At 34.4% G+C, this 17,945-nt stretch overlaps 1 protein-coding gene across 1 annotated transcript; it reads right to left on the reverse strand.

The window, feature by feature from the left end:
- Positions 1–511: 511 nt before the first annotated feature.
- Positions 512–5,704, reverse strand: LOC130441246 (uncharacterized). The gene is made up of 2 exons (XM_056774832.1): positions 5,446–5,704; positions 512–2,022 (listed from the first exon to the last, which is right to left on the reverse strand). The coding sequence occupies exons 1-2, from the start codon at positions 5,702–5,704 to the stop codon at positions 512–514; spliced, it is 1,770 nt and encodes a 589-aa protein (XP_056630810.1).
- Between the last annotated feature and the right edge of the window lie 12,241 nt (positions 5,705–17,945).

The raw sequence follows: 17,945 nt of genomic DNA on the forward strand, positions 1-17,945 counted from the left end.
TTCCTGGCTCTTCTTCTGGCGGTTGTGTCCCACTTTCGTTCTCACTTTCCTCTTCAGCACTTTCTCCAGTCGTCCAGTTGTCTTCTTCTTCGTCTGACTCACTGCTGATTTCTTCTTTCTTCTCAGGTGTACCCTCTGTTGCCGATGTCTCAACTTCAGTGCCTTGCCTCTGTCGTATCCTCTCCTCGTCGAAGATTACATTGTCTGAAGTAATGACCTCTCTTTTCTCTTTCATGTAAATCCTGTAACAGGGCGATTCAATGTCATAGCCAACCAGAATTCCCTTTTCTGATTTTCTATTTATTTTGCCTCTCTTTTGTGCTTGGGTCAGCACATAACATTCACAGCCAAAAGGTCGCAGTTTCTCAATCTTCATTTTCCTTCCAAACCACAATTCTGCTGGACTCTTTCCTGGTACGTTGCTGGTTCCTGTCTGGTTGATCGTGAAGATCACGTGGTTCATTACTTCATGTATCGCTGCCCTGGCTGCTTCGACAATAGTTCTCATTTCTCATTCAACCCTTCCATTTTGCTCTGGCGTGTGTACATTCGTAAAGGTGTGAAAGATTCCCAACTTGTCCATGAGTTCTTTCGTTTTTGCATTCTTCAGTTCCGTGCCGTTGTCCGATCTCAGGCTCTTCACTCTCCTTCCTAGTTGATTTTCTACAAGTCTCAGGTAGCTGGCAATCTTCTCAGGGGCCTCACTTTTCGTCCTCATGAAATAACAGCTTCGGTAGTGAATGAAGTCGTCCTTCAACATGAGCCAATACTTTGCTCCTCCCAGGGATGGGATGTTCATCTCTCCAGTGTCGACATGAACAAGATCTAACGGCTGCTGGGCTGTGTTGGGATTGTTCGGATGTGCGGATCGATGTTGCTTGCCATATGCACACCCTGTGCACACATAATTATTCCAGTCATCAATATACTTGATCCCTTTCCTTTTCAGTATGTCCCTCACATACTTCACGTTTTGATGGGCGAGTCTTTCATGCCATACTTTGATCGACTGAACCATCAAACTTGCCTCTTCTTCCTGTCCTTTTCTTCTGAGCATCATTTTGTATAAATTTCCTTTGCGCCTTGCTACTGCCACAACCTCGTTGCTTTTCTTACAATGGAATATCGACTCGTTTTCATCTGCCTTCTGTACATGTCCCTTGTCTAACATCTGACTGACTGAGAAAAGATTAACTCCACTGTCTTGATACCATGAAGTTGCCCTGTCCTGCGAGATGTCGTTGTCCACTGTCGAGAGAGCTGTGGTCAAAAATGCCTTCTTGGGTTTTCCATTTGCTGACTTATTTCCTTCTTCTCGGGATGGACAACCCTTTGCGAAGTGGCCTTTCTGCTTACAATTGCTACATGAGTATTTCTTCTTGCAATACTCAATGTACTTCTGACATGCCTTTCCTCTGCACTCCTTGATCACGTGACCTGGCTTCCCACATTTGTAACATGTGAACTGTGACTTGTCCTGCTTGCTCGACGACTGCCCTTGTTTTCCACGTTTTGCCATGAGAGCGTTGCTGGTACTGCCCTCTGCGTTTGTCGTCGGTTCTCTAAGCTGCTCGTCCTCAAGTCTCAGACGTTCGATGAGTGTGTCCAAGTTCTTTGCATGTCCCGTCACGTTGTTCCACGCAGTTCTGAAATGTGCCAGTTTTGGCGGTAAGACACTCAAAATCCTCGTCATGACCCAACTTTCTCTCATTGGATCATTTTCAGTTGACAATTCCTCTGCCAAGTCCATGATTTCCATACAGTTCTCTATTGCTGACTTGCTCTCATCATACTCAAAGGTAAAGAATTTGATTCGGGACGTTTCTAAAGTTACATCAGTCTTTGTACCATATAAACTAACTAATTTGTCTATCATGTCTTTGGAAGTTTCACAATTACCAATTTTGTTAGCTATCTTACTGTTTACATCTAAACCTATCAGTGTTTGAGCTTCGACATCTTTCTTGGTCCAAGCTGAAACAGTTGCATCTGACGCAGCACCTGCTGGTCTGACTTTCGTGCCTGATACAATCTCAAACAGATCTTTGTTCTTAAGTGCTAGGTTTAATTTAAATCGCCTGACTATCTTCACTTAACATCTCCAACTGAGATTTTACAGTATCCATTTTGCATTTAAATTCTACAATTTGACTGACTTCTGACAATTTTTTTTTAAATAAACAAAATGAATTTACAATCTTTCGTGGCGATTTTCTGACTTAAAACGACTTGCGTGTGCGTTGTTCAACGTTGACTTGCTGTGCGAGCAGGATGTGGTCGTCTGACTGCGTGCCTGACTGACGTTTTGAACTGCTTTCTGGACTTCGCCGTCGCTTTCCTGGCTTTATTTACAACAAAACCCTTTTACAGCTGCCCTGGGCCCATAACCTGTTGTTTCATTTACAGTGGGTTTTGGGTTTGTAGTTGCAAATAAATTAAGTCCAATCTTGATCAATGTTCGATTTATTGAACAGGATTTCAAAGTGCGTTCAAATAAATAATAATAACGGAATAACAATTTCAGAGCACGTTTTTCTTTCGCCTTTCTTTTCGCTTGTGTCACTATTACATGAAACTGTCAAAAGGTGCTTATCACCTACTAATTTAATAAAATCAGAATACATTAGAATACATAACTACCAACTTTGACTCTATATAAAACAAAAGTATGGTGTGAAGTTGGATAGGGTCAAGGTTGGGTTGGGTTCGGGTCAGCTGTCAATTGATCAATTCTCAACATAATACCTGTGAATCATCTTCCCATTAAACATATTTTCAAAGAGTACTCCAACGGAAGATTGTGCAAAAATCACTTACTTGATTTTATAATAATTATGAGTATTGTGCGGCATTTAAGGATGTCGGTTCCGAGTTTTCATTCACTATTCACAAAGTTTGGATTACTGTTAGACCACCAGCGACAATTTTGTGATGAAACGGTTCCGTTTGTATAAAATGTTGCCTCATAGGAAAATATTATAGCTCTTGTAAAAAACGGATCTTCATCCAACTTTCTTTGGATGCAGAATTCAAAACGAATATCGTAATCCCTTCATAGAAACGTGTGTACAACTTGCGGTTTGTGTGCATGATATTACTTACTTACTAAAGTAGTTTGGATTGCAGAGGCCCTTTTTCTTAATGACATTTTTGGTCTTCTACGACAGATAGCATCTAGCGGATGTCTATTATAAACTTGGTCCTCAAAATATTTACTCGTAAACTTAAATTCATGTCATTTTGTCACAAAAAAGATCAGTAATAATAAGTTTGGCTGATAAATCTATCCAAATATCAGATCCTAATTTAGATGCTTAGCTGTTCAAAAAGCAAAAACTGCATTAAAAGAAAAGAATTATCCGGAAAAAATGATAAACAACATATTCAAGAAAAAGATAAACAGATACTAAAATCGATTAAAAAACAATAGAAACAAAACATCAAAACATAAAACATTTTTCCTTACCATATGTACTAGGACTTTCCCAACAATTATTGAATTATTTCAATAAATATGATGTTAGTATAGGTCATAAAGGACATAATACATTATCTGAATATTTCACTAAATTAAAATCTAAAACACCAAAAAGCAAAAGAAGTAATATTATATATCAAGTGTCTTGTACTAATTGTGATGATGTCTACATAGGGCAAACATATCAGTATTTAGAAAATAGACTAAGAAGTCATCAATACGATAAAAAAAATAGAACTGCATTAATAAACCATGAAATATAAAAAAAAATTCAATTATAAAGATTCAAAAATTCTTGTAACGGAATATAATAAAGAAAAAAGAGAATTTTTAGAAATCTGTCACATCTATAAGAATGAAAAAGCTATAAATGATAAAATGAACCTAAATAATTTAAGTAAAATTTATAGTTCTATTTGCGGGTTCTAGATTCATTTTTTTCATACACTCCAATATTTTATGTATTGCAATATTTGTCTGGTTCACCAGTAATTCTTCTGATGCACCGGTGACTACGACTAGTAGTTTGTCATAGTAGAGGTTCGAGAGAGTTGGACCTAGGATGGATCCTTGTGGTACTCCACATGTGATTTGCATATAATGTTCTTGCCCAATCAAGAGCTCTATATTATGAAGGTAGCTCATTACTACGCGTTAAAAATATGATGATATACTTTTGTCTCGAAGCGCTTACACAATACCCGTCCGAGAGACAAAGCTTATGGCTATATAATCTATATAACTTTTACAGTTACCTATAACCAGGTTTACAGCATCGATAGTCGATCTCCCCTCGGTAAAACCAAACTGCATTTTAGAAAATCCATTTCTGTAATAAGTCTTGCCTTTGTAAGATGTTCAAGAAGCTTTCCCATGCAGTACAGCAAACACAGAGATATGTAAGACGTTCTATTTGTTACCGATTTTTGGAACTTCTCTAGAAGTACTAGCCTCGCTCTCTTCCATATTTTTGGGAACTCACCCTTGATAAGCTGACGGTTCATAGGGTTTAATGACAACAAAATTTCTACCTGATTATCTCATGTGGTATACAGTCCGGTCCTGGTGCTCTTTTCAGTTTTATTTTGCTGAAGGCCTTTTTTAACTCTTCGTATATTGTCTTCCGAGATATCTAATGAGTCCCAATTTATGACCTCGGCTTTGGAGAATAGCTTTTTAGCTTCTTCAATCATAATATCATCCGATAGACGCGTAGGTGCCCAGGTACTCCAGGCCCCAAATATCATTTTCAATATCGTACACTACTTTTTCCCGGGCATTATACTTTGCTTCAAGGATGGCTTTCTTTGAGACTGCTCTCTTTTCTTTGTATTGTCCTATGGCGAATCTGTTCTCATCATATATACTCGTTGTTCAAAGGTTCTATTGCAAGCATCAGTGATAAATTCGATCCATATTTCTGGGATAATATTGTCTCCGTTTTTGTTGGTTTCAGTTTCTATTATGTGGCGTATTCTTCTTAAGTTTCACTTGCGATGTATTTCTTTTCCAACCCACGTGTTCTGCTTTTTGTACATCTTTTCTCTTGTCCTGTTTTATTTATTCTTCATTTCAAAGAAAACGTAGTTGTGATCCGACATGTTTTCTTCATCGGACACTTCCCAATATAGACTTTTCGCTGCAAGTCCGTTGGGAGAACCCCACACCATAGACTTTGCATTGAAATCACCGCATACCAGACATTAAAAGTATTCTTTTAAAGGTTTCTTCGCCCCTATTTGGCGATATATATCAGCTATATTTAATCATGTCCACATAATCCAACCATACAAAACCCTCGCCCATCCCATGATTCTGTACGCTACCGGAGTTTTTTGGTAACCCTATCCCAATGTCCTTGCTTTTCATTACGTGTTGTAGCATATCATGAGCTGCATATCTTCGAAGTTTACCTGTACTATATAATCATTTTTAAATATTTTCTAACTGTACTAGCAGAGTTTTACGTTTAACTGCTTTACTATACACCGGGCACCTTAGTGTTAGAGGTTTATAGCCTGGAGTGTCACAAACGGTACAGTATTCTTTGTTGGTACAATCATTTCTTTGGTGATTTTCTTCTCCGCAGTTGATATATACTTTTGTTCTATCCAGTCCATGGCATTCCCTAGCCTCATGGCCCGTACCCCAGCAACGATAACATGTCGTAATTTGGACTTTCTCTTGCACAGGGCAACTAGTAAGTCCAATTCTAACTTTTACCATTTTCATGTGCACTTTTGCTACTTCTTTTGTGACTATTACTGTCGCATTCTGAGTTTCTCCATACAAGAGTCACATGGAGCTAACTCTAACGTTGCCTTTTACATTTCTCTCATCATGAGAGTCTCCAAGGCGAGTTCCATATCTTCTTTTGTTGTGATAGAAACAAATTTCGTATGTGTAAGACTGTGCTTTTTCCTTTTCCGGTGGTTTTCACCGCTAAGCTGCTTTGCTACAACTTCTTTCTTTACAAGTCTAAGAAGGTCTGCGTAGGTCTTGTCTCCTTTCTCTATTAGTACCGCATCCGTAGTCGTTTTTGGTTTCACTTCTACTGAGTCTTTTTGCGGATTTGGAAATATTAGCTCTTGAATGCGTACTCTGCTATTTGTCTGCAACGCACTTGGTTCAATTTCCTTTGAAACACACATGATAGTTCGCGCCTCTCGCTATAAAGGACTTTGCTGCTATATTGTACATAGACTAGCTTTTCTGGCTTAGGCATATTTCTTTCTATAAGGTCTTCAATTTGTACCAATCTTTCTCCTAGTCTCTTAACTAGTGCAGACTTTTCTGCTCCTATGAGCTCCTATAAATGCAACAAGATCACTTTTGTTCATCACCGAATTCAAGGAATTATATTTATAATTCTCGTATTTATAATTGCATTTGGTTCCCAATCATCATCTTCGAGTTTATTTAGGTCAGTGAGTCATAATTAAGTCCTTCGCCTTCACTGTTTCGTCTCTCTCAGATGCTTCACTACTTTTTCCAGCCTGGGACCCACCGAGGTAAAAGTCGCGGTAGCTTTCTATCGCAACATCATGGCCCACTTGTCAAACACTCTGGGCGTGTACTGGGGTGTGCGAATCCCCCTGCACCGTATCTTTTAATACTTTATTATTATTCTACATGTAAATGCGGATTTTTTTTTATTTTATTTTGTTTGTATGAAGAACTTGAAATGAAGGGTATCAGGAGAAGAGTAAGGGATTCCCTGAACATGTGGTGTGCCACCGGTCAAGGGAAGGAATAATTTTGGGAAGTTGTAGGGAGTTGAATGGTATGAAACGGGAAAGGATCACCCCCTGGGTTAGGAGTGAGAGCCTATATATATATATATATATATATATATATATATATATATATATATATATATATATATATATATATATATATATATATATATATATATATATATATATATATATATATATATTATATATATATATATATATAAATATATATATATATATATATATATATATATATATATATATATATATAATATAATATAATAAACATAAGTATATAAATATTTTAAATATTTTATATACTTATGTTTCTAAATCGTCTTTATTTTGGATCTCTTCTTTTATAAAATCAGTTTTTTCTATAAGACAAATGAAAATGCGAAATATGGGTTGAAACGAAACCGAAGAGAATCTTATCAAAAACTTGTGTCGAAAACTATGATGTATTGAGTGAAATGTCGATAAAAAAATTAACATTTTTTATCAAGATATCTAACGTTGGAAAACATATTTCATGTTCCGTCCCGTATGTAATCAATGTAACGAAAATATTTAATGGATTAAAGTCAGCAATAGTTTGAATAATTTGTAGTATTACAAGGTCATATATATCACAACATATTAATAAAGAATTTAATTGAATCTAAATTTAGGTAACATAGTTACCCACCTAGTTTTTGTATCCAATTTTAGTAGTAGGTAAATACGATGAAAGTTATTGAGATCAAACCAGCTTCCTACAAGTATTATCCATATAATTACCATTAATGTCAATGTGATGCAGATACAAACTGGAATTTCATTAATGAATACCAAGGATTTTTTCACATTCTAATGAAGACTCAAGATTAAAGCAACGTTAAATCGGTAATGAAGCAAGGTCTCCTCTCGTTTTGACAGACAACAACAAGCAGTCCGCGGTAACCATAGCAACGCCTTGAAAAGTTACCGCGCAATCCCGACTAGTTATTGAATGCTGGTCACCGTTGCCAAGATGTATGGGAAGTATTGGAAACTATTGTTATTAAATATTTTGAGAAGTTTTTTAAGATAACTAAAGTTTTGTTCGAAATAATGTTTAAAAATTTTTTCCCTTAATTTTGAAGGATCTAAATGAAGAAAAGTTTTAGTTGGTTGGTAGAAAATAAATAAAAAAAATGAGAGAATAAAGACGAGTATGTATGAAGGAAATGATATAAGAGATGTAACTCTACTTCTCCCGCAGAAGACTTTTTATCAGGAAGTGGTATTCGACCTCAGTTAAAGTATATAAGTAACTGGTATTTAGTTGGGGTGGACAATCAATATTAAATTGACGCCACCCGATTAACTAACAAAATTAAAAGTGAATAAAAAATGTGGGAAAGCTGGAAACACCTCATGAATTAAATTAATAAAAATGAAACAAACTAAAACTACTACCGGACACGATTATCCACATTAATATTCATGCTGACAACAATAAAAAATTTTTCAGCGACAAATAACTTTATTGGCAAAATAATAAATTCGCATTAACTGCGTATTCAAAGGAGCACAACGAAAAAAAATCAGTTGTAAATTAAAAACAACTCAGATTTACATATAACAGAGATAAGATTGGGATTGAGCTATGGAAATTTGGGATTGTTGCAGCCCTCAACTGGATTCCTAGATATAATAGTTGTGACTTTTGATACTGATCTAGGCTTACAGCGCCACTTGTTTGACTTTGGCCCATGTGAACTTTTTTTGCTAGGCATCATCGGACCACAGATTCTTACGCGTCGCCTCAGCTTACCTTCTTCATAAATTGAAGTACTTTGTTGCGGTGATTTAAAAACGTTCATCAGTCCACGTGGAACCTGCTGCTTACTTTTGTTGCTATTTGGAAAAGGTTTGTTTTTCCACGAAGGTTGTTTGCTTTCACGTAAAAACTACTTAAACGAGCATCATGAAACTTTGTACACATATTCTTGGAGGTATTAGATCTAACATAGGATATCTACTTTTTATGAGAAAATAATATCTTTCACGTGAGGTGAAAAAATTAGTTGGTAAAAAATATCAAAATCTAACTTTTTCAATGCCATCTAGCAATGCAGTAATGAAGTTCAAACCCAAAGTACTGTAATACCGTTGCACTGTATTTCCGACGGTCACGTCAATATCTAATCCAAATGACTATAGCTTTAAGTGCTTGGAATTTTTCTATAATTATTGTTATTTTTTTGTCGTTATATTTGCAGTATAAAACGATTTGAATTTTTGAGTTAGTTGTCATTTTTCTGGTTAGATGCTATTCATTATGATTCCAATTATTCCCACTGACCTTGTATCCAATTTAAAAGGGATCCGTTTCCGCTGTACATATATATATATATATATATATATATATATTTATATATATTTGATTTTAGGTCTCTTCTGTTTTAAAATTAGTTTTTTTTGATAGTTTTTAAAAGAAAGATAAATTTTGACGTTTCGACTTTTCTTGAAGTCTTTATCAAAATATGATATGACACTGACAATTTGCTTATTTATAGTGATTTACAGATCACCTTTATCATGAATATCAAAATAAGGATAAAATCAACTTAGAACTTTGTTCCAATAAGAAAAAAATAATTTTTTCTTTGGTTCCCACATCTCAAATATATAGCGGTAATCAATTAAATTTATTAAAATTTACAAAATGGAGCTATAAATTTTACTTAAATTATTTAGGTCCCTTTTAACATTTATAACTTTTTCGTTATTAAAGGTGTGAAAGATTTCTAAAAATTCTCTTTTTTGTGTATTATATTCCGTTTCAAGAATTTTTGAATCTTTATAATTGAATTTATGTTATTTTAATATTTCATGAGCTCTATTTTTTTATCGTATTGATGACTTCTTACTCTATCATCTAAATACTGAGATGTTTGCCCTATGTACACAGCGTCACAATTAGTACAAGGCATTTGATATATTACTTTTTTTGCTTTTTGGTGTTTTAGATTTTAATTTAGTGAAATATTCAGATAATGTATTATGTCCTTTATGAGTCATACTAACATCATATTTATTGAAATAATTCGATAATTGTTGGGAAAGTCCTAGTACATATGGTAAGGAAAAATCTTTTATGTTTATTGGAACAAAGTTCTAAGTTGTCCTTATTTTGATATTCTCTCTTTTTTTAAATAATATCACGACCAACATGAAGAGGACTCATCTCTTTGTGTTAATGCTGATGTTCCTCCATCAGTCGTCGATTTGGTTCAAGACTTACTGAAGTTTTCGTGCCTTCGTGCTCCTAGTGATGATGGCAATGTCGATTGAGTGGGGGGCTCTTAGGGTGTACTTCGTATTGGATGTGACCAGCGAGTAGATGTTGCAGAGAACTCTTATTCGTGGTGCTCCTTCCTCCATTCATTATTTTTCCGGAAAAATTAGCATTTGTGTGCCAATTAAAATCATTTTCCAAAAACAAAATTCAATCTGAAAAAAAAGCTACGTAGCTTTGCTCTTACCTACTGGTTCACCGTCACGTGGCTCAGCGTAGTATTTCAACTTATCTTCCCCCTATTAGCACAGCTACGTGGTTCATGGACGTTCCCCTATTTAGATGTTGCTTGTATTCGAAGGACCGATTTGTTAAAATGATAACGACTGTATTTAGTTTATAATTTGTTTATTGATGTATATTTCTAACGATCGGACTAAGACTTCTTACATACTCTTTACGACTACCCTGACTTAGTGATATCCTTTCCTATATCTAAGTGTGGGAGATACAAACCGGACATATTATATATTTCAACAATTTTGTACAATAGGTATACTGTTCAATTTTCGAAATTCGATATAATTTAAACGGTTTTTGATTAATTCTTAATACGATTGCCAAAATTTGATCATCTGAAAATTGAACCCAATAATGACATTGTTTTGATTCCGATTATTTACCGAATATACATCGTATATGTGCACATATTTTACAAATCCATCAACATTCTTTTCTCCATAACCCTAAGTAATCTCACCCTGACTATTTGTTAATATGATTTCTACATTATAACGTTTACTGGTTAAGCAGCGTTGGAAATTCAAATGTCATTGTTATTTTAACTGGTACTCTAGCTAATTTGAAGGAATGATTCGATTCTGTAGTCTTAATCTGCATAGTCCACCCAACCTATCACTATTTCAGCTGATTCCAAGGCCTCCATCTAATGATTGTTTGGAATTCCGACGAGAAAATGGAACCTGTGAAAATAAAAATTAAGATTAAAATAAAAGAAAATTGTAAATATAGAGGATCTATTGAGAGGCTTAGTGTTTTCGGGGTAATGGGGAAATGTGTCATTGATGGGATGGATAACAAATGTGTGGAATTCATCTGTTCGGGAAGTTTTAGGAGAGAAATAATGATTACTATTAGAACTGGTCAAACTAGAATAGGGTGATGTGGCATCAGAAAGGGATGGATGAATATGTTCCCTAGTTGATGTTAATATCTGGCTACCGTTTCTTGTGCTTCTCTAATTATTCTGGACATCAAGGAGCGAAGTGGGTTGATGGATATATTCCCATTAAAACTGACTGATATGGATACGAAGTTGGTCTAATATGTAGGAAGTATGGGAATGTTCAAGAGACAATAAGTTCTCTTGCTCTGATAGAAATATATCGATTGTTTGATTAGGGAATTTTATTTTTAACAGATCTGATTAGGTAGGGTAGTTATTACTGGGATTTGAAGATTGTGCGATGATTGGATTCGTCAGACAGCGATATGAATATCGTGATATCAATGTATTTGTGATATAATTCAGTTGGTCCCAGTGGCGATCGGACTAACAATTGAGAAAAAGGTTGATGTGAGTGGGATTGTAAGAGATGGAGAAGGTTTTTTTATGATAACGTCAAGAACTAGTGGAGGTAAGTTTATCTCCATTTTCGCTGTTAAACAGGTTTGTACCCAATTCATATGAAGTGAGAAGGAATCTAAATTATCTCCCAAGAAGTTGAATGGCGAAAATATCAACAATATATATTAGAAAACAGCTTGGTCGAAGAGGGGAAGAGGTTCTATTTTCGGAATATTCCCTAAAAATGTTACCTTGAAAATGTGCTGGACAAATCGTTTTTGACGAGCGATATAGAATCTGAGAAAACTTGATGTTGAGTGTCTCAAAGTTTCATTGATAGGAATGTAAGTAAGGAGACAAAATCGAAGTTGGAAATAGGTGAGAAGAATATCAAAACCGTTCAGTAGAGCAATAAAATGGGGAGACTTTTTGATGTAGTATTTTTATAGCTCAGCAATTTTCTAAATAATTTCAACAAGATGTTTGGCCAAGAGTTGTTTGAGTTCAGCTGAATGCACTAACAATGGTTCATAGTGAAAGATCAGGTATGTAGATTTTCGAAAGACCGGTAAATTCTACATGATTTTTCTCATGGTATCAGTAACAAAAGCAACTATATTAATCTAGAAGTCCAAAGATTTCATAAATTGATATAATAATCCAAGTATTCCAATTAAAAAATTCTTCGTTGCAGTTAGTATGCTATTCATCATCACCCTTGTTTTATCAGATATTTATGTTTCCATACTAACACTGAATAAGCGATTTATATTCACACCTAACACCGTTATTATACGGAATGTGTGTTGGAATGATTTGAATATTCACCCACTCACTATCCTTGGAATTTCGGGTCAACTCCAAATATTATTTCTCTCTCTCTCAATTAATACAGTTGATGTAACAAAATAAATACAGTTTGTGGGATCATCTTATGAAATTCAATTATTCAATTCAAGTAAATAAACTGCAACAAACAGAAGTGACTTCTTATTCCTTCCAGATGGAATGTATAGAAAATCTTTGTTGTAATTGAAATACCCACACACTTGTCTTCACGGCATTATCCTAATGTACACGTTCTATTGGAAGTATATGTAATATCAAAGCACTATTGAATCTACGTTCTTCTCACTATATGTTGTTAATTTTTCTGTTTTTCTGTCGTCCCAATTATTAATTGGTAATGACATGTAACATTGGAAGCAGTGATTGCTCATTTTAGTTATTGCGTATAGTAAAATCGTGGATGTAATAATCAGTGCCGGATTTACCACTAGGCCGCGGTCTAGGTACCCAAAAAAAGTAGTGTTTTGTAAAGAGTAAAATTAAAATGAACATCATGTATTCATTGAATTGTGCTTTATGCTTAAATTTCAGAATCTTGTATACGGAAGTATACAATATAATTACCAGCACCCATCAATGTTCATCATCTACTAACTCTATTCAAAGTGAGATTTAAATAAGGTATAGTTCAATATTCCACTTTCAGGAACGGCCAGTGCAGGGGCCCCTCGGGTTAATATGGGTTAATGCCGCAAGTACCGTAAATCCGGCACTGGCAATAATGTCAGACGAAAGATTGACATATTTACTGAATATCGACTGTCATGCGTAAAAATAGATTAGAAATTATATTGTAACCATATAAATCGTAAACTACATAGGAATAAACTAGAAATGCTTGACAGCCTTTTATTCTAGTTGCAGATGAATTCGCTCCTAAATACCCACCTCTGATATTTGAAGGTACGGCTATACTAACCCTTTTTTACTTAGAAACATCACATTAAGATTTTAATTATCGAAAAGATCTTTTGGATAGCAACTCGTCAGTTTAGCATTTTTGAGATCATAGAATCCATTTATCAATAACGGGAATTGATACTTCCGGTTTCACCAATAATAGAATTGGTTGTCTTCTGGTGAACTGGATTCATGCATTAAGCGAAAGGTTTTATTTTAGGGGGCCTATTGAGAACTGTCTTAATGTCTTGTTGTTAAGCAAACCGAGATACGGAATTTTTGATTAGATTATGTTAGGCTAAGTTGAATTTACTTCATATTAGATTGAAATAGGTTTACTTGAGCTTAGGCTAGGTTATCTTAATTGGTCGATAGCTCGGAAAAAATATATTTCTATATTGTTAGTACTGATGTATGTATGAACAAAACAACGAGGTTCATAGGTTGACCCGCCTTTAAATTTTGAAAATTCTGAAATTTTCGGCTTCCATTTTGGAGCCATTATCAGAAGAAAGATGGGGATACGTAGCTATTCGTTCATTGGGAATAAGTAATCTGCTGGGTTAGTTCAAGACCCAGTTACCTCAAGACCATCAGTGATAGTGTTAGTGTCGATAATGTTCTCGATGGTAAGCATATTATTTTTTATTTCAATCGTTTCATATTTTTTTGTTTCAGCTTTTCATTTCCTCGGTGAAAGTTGGCCGATTGAGGCCTTGGAATCAATCAAAAAAGGGGTAATTAGATGCATGGTGTAGGCAGATTGATACCATGGAATCAGATCATTTCTTACCAATGAATTGATAACCATTCTATCCTCATCCTTCCCTTGATAAAAAGAAGTCGAATTTTCAGAAAATAATGATGAGTAAAACCTTGACACGACCTTATAGATTATGTAATTTCAAATACAGATAATTCTCCAACAACCAAAGTGGCCGTTTACATTGAAATGAAGTAAATTATCACCCCCATTTCGTACAATTTTTGGATCACTTAGACAACGACGAAGCTGATTCGTTTCCCAGAAGTAGGTGAGCAAAACCACCAGTGGGCCCAGAAACTTGGTATAATTGTAGCTATGGGATTACTAAAGAGTTTTCTCGCAAGGCCGTCTATTTAAAGATGAATAGTAACAAATGGCATGATACAAACTAAGACATAAACACATAGGCCTTCTGTATATTTTATCAATCTACTCCTCCGTTTAAACAGAAGCAAAATATGAATGGCGACTTCTGTTGTGACTGTATAGGCATCATGGATAATCTGGAGAGTCGCTGGTGCTTCATCGAAGAAGAAAGTGCAGGCAACATCATCGATAATCACACATCACTGCGGAAGTGTGAGGTTCAAACACATGAACCCTCAAAATTTGCTCAGTGAAGTGCGAACATCCGAGTCAAGGTACCTGATGGGCCTTCTCAAAGACATCGACCTTCGATAGTTCTACGTGGGGTAAGACAAATCTATTAGACCTACGTGCGCAACGCCCACTGTCAGTATCAATTTCTCTCATCATTATATAATACAATACTTTAATTTACTAGGAATAAACTCAATCGAGATGAACTTGAGTCATTCTCTGGCTGTTCGTTGACAATAGTCAAATATTAAATGGTACATTTTTAACGGCCGTACCAGCTGCATAGATTAGTGTCATACCGCTCAGTGGTACAGCAAAAGGAGTGACGTTTTTGAGAATACTGAAGAAATTCTAAGTGGTACTAGGAGATAGTCGACTACAAGTTGCCGAGTTGTTAATAATATGTTCAGATTATACACATTTGATTTAATATCTTGTAAGAGTGCTTGTATGCGTCCATTATTTCCTATAAACAACGAAGTGTTATTTTATGTGTATTCTAGTGTCTGATGGTTCACAATCGAGACTCCACAGATTAGTGCCAGTTAATGGGTGAATATGTAAAAGACCAAAATAAAAACCATAAGAACATATTTGAAATCACCTTTAAAGTCTATTAAGATTACAAAAAGTATTTTAATTTAGGTTATTGAAAATGAAAATATACAAAATCACTCATACATTGGTGTCATATGATTTGTGTTCATTAAGGTGCAAATAAAAATTGCACGTGAGAAAGATAAGCAAAATTCATTTAAGATTCAATTTATTAAGAATTCTGGTTTTTATGCAGTAAATTGAACTAACTGAAGGTTGAAAATGGTATCAACGGGTAAAGTTCATTATAACCGTTTGTAAAGAATTCTATTGTAAATATTTTTTGGACTAATTTAACATTTCGTTTAAATTTTCATCTGACAATAATCAAAGGCAACAGTGCTGAAATTAGAACCTCCGATCATTACCAATGAAAACTTGCCATCGTGGTATTTGTAATAAATGCTTGGAAGTAGTCCGTGGCTTATCATTTTACCAAAGATCAGGTTAAAATTGGAGATTTAATATCAAATATTGTAGAGGTAGATTTACCAGAGCAAAAGATATGGAATTAAATGTAATAACTACTGTTTACAATCTAATGTATACAAATCAAGCAGCTCTGAGAGAATTAGCTAATAAAAAATTTAAAACATGTTCTTCATGTTTTTATTATTGGAAAAGAAATAATGACTTTTTATAACCCACATCATCATTTTAAATTAGCGAAATGTTTTCTTTAATTATATTTATTAACCATGATTGTGCATTGGATATGCTTTCTAAACTGATAAAACAAATAAATTTCAAAATGCATAAATAAATAGAAGATAATTTTTTGATCTTCGTAAAAACTGGGAAACGACATTTATACTAGCTGCAACATTAGTTTATTAGTTATTAATCAATAATTAGATCTCGTAAATTATCTCCATTCTAGTGTGTTCCGGAATCCATTGGAGGGTAACTTTATTCTTCCAATATATCTTATTTGGCTTATCTTCGGATCTTATGACATTAGAACTTAAAACTCTAATGACTGCTTGTATATCGGAAAGTTGATAATCTCCTGTCTTATATTTTTCAATTGTGGATATTTTTGGTTGAAAAATATTAGGCTCATTAGTTAAGGTTTCAGCACGTTTGGTACTGAGTGTGTAGACTTCGGAGGCTTCCATGTACCATTTAATGACATTCTTCTTCACTAAGGCTGTAAAAGATCAGTTGCCACTCACTTAACACTTGAATGGGATTATAAAGTTATTTATGCAGTTGATGTATCTAGAAAACTTGACATAAATTGTAAGATATTTCGTTTTTTCGGTAAACACTTGAATGGGATTATAAAGTTATTTATGCAGTTGATGTATCTAGAAAACTTGACATAAATTGTAAGATATTTCGTTTTTTCGGTAGACTTAATACGAAGCTTCTGTAACTGCTAGAAGTCCCTTAAAGTTTCGATGATCGATCATTCAGTAGGTGAGTAAATAACATAATTAACAAACTTTGACTAGCTATCATTCTTAAGCTACTAGTTCTTATTAAATTAAATTTCAAATATATCGTGTGCATATAATGATTGTTTAGAGACAGGCTTCCTTATCTTATCCACAACGAAGTTATAGGTGGTCGAAAATGGTCTGAACTGTTTCGAGAAAAGGATGGTACGGTGGGTGCTTTGCCGTGCCTCCAGATTCAAGTCTAATTTTTTTAAGTGCAGTAGAATCTAATGAAACCTTAAATCCTCGAAATTAAAATCAAGATTAAAAAGAGCCAATAGTTGAAGTTTAATGCCGATATATCCATATAATTTGGTATTTATATACATATTATATATATATATATATATATATATATATATATATATATATATATATATATATATATATATATATATATATATAACTTTATGTTATCAACAGAATACTCTATTTCACAATAATGGTCTAGTAAATAACTAGTCACTAATATGACCCTGAAAATAGGCACTTTTCCCGCATAATTTCCGGGATTATAACCCTTGAAAAGAGCATTTTTGTTCTATACTGTGGAACGCCAAGATCGTTGGAGCATGAATATCAGATTGGAGGGAGACTTTATAGAATTATGTGGTAGGTCCCTGTTTTCAATGGTCATCGAACATTATTAAGATTCTGGAAAACAGCGTTTTGGTATCACTTGTAGCATATTCTTTAGGAATAGGAAATTTCCAAATGATCGGTAGGATAGGAGAATCAAGCAGTTGACTACCCAGATCTGACTTTGATGGATCCTTTTCTATGAGGATAAGTGTATTGTACTAGAACGACTAATTTTATGCTGAAATTCTAATTAGGGACGTGTTTTAGCTCCATATATTTAAAAAAAAAAGCCGTGAGCTGCAGAGCTCCATCACTAATACACAAACAAATTTTTATAAAATGAATTTCTTGGAAATGATATCAATTCTCAATCTTATTTCTTTATATGGAAAATTTGCTATTCCTCAATAACTTTTCATTTCACAAATTAACTCTCTCTCTCGAATGCAAATTCATAATTTCAATAGACCCAGTGGACTCGAACCCTCTTGTTAAATTCCAATTGAAAAAAGAAAGAAAAAATTGTCATAATGATAAGAAATTTCGAAAATGGAAAGTAAAAAAAAATCACCCTAGCAACGATCATACCCGTATTATTCATTAAATAGGAGGCGAACCAGTTCAACAATTACAACGATCAAA

This window comes from Diorhabda sublineata, chromosome 3 (assembly GCF_026230105.1).
Source record: "Diorhabda sublineata isolate icDioSubl1.1 chromosome 3, icDioSubl1.1, whole genome shotgun sequence".
Taxonomy (NCBI): Eukaryota; Metazoa; Arthropoda; class Insecta; order Coleoptera; family Chrysomelidae; genus Diorhabda; species Diorhabda sublineata.

Bases quoted from the DNA above. Each gene is read 5' to 3' on its own strand.
- LOC130441246 (XM_056774832.1), bottom strand. From the start codon at position 5,704: ATGGTAAAAGTTAGAATTGGACTTACTAGTTGCCCTGTGCAAGAGAAA. The intron at 2,023-5,445 runs GTAAAACTCTGC...AGATTGTATCAG, and splicing joins GTATAGTAAAGCAGTTAAAC to GCACGAAAGTCAGACCAGCA.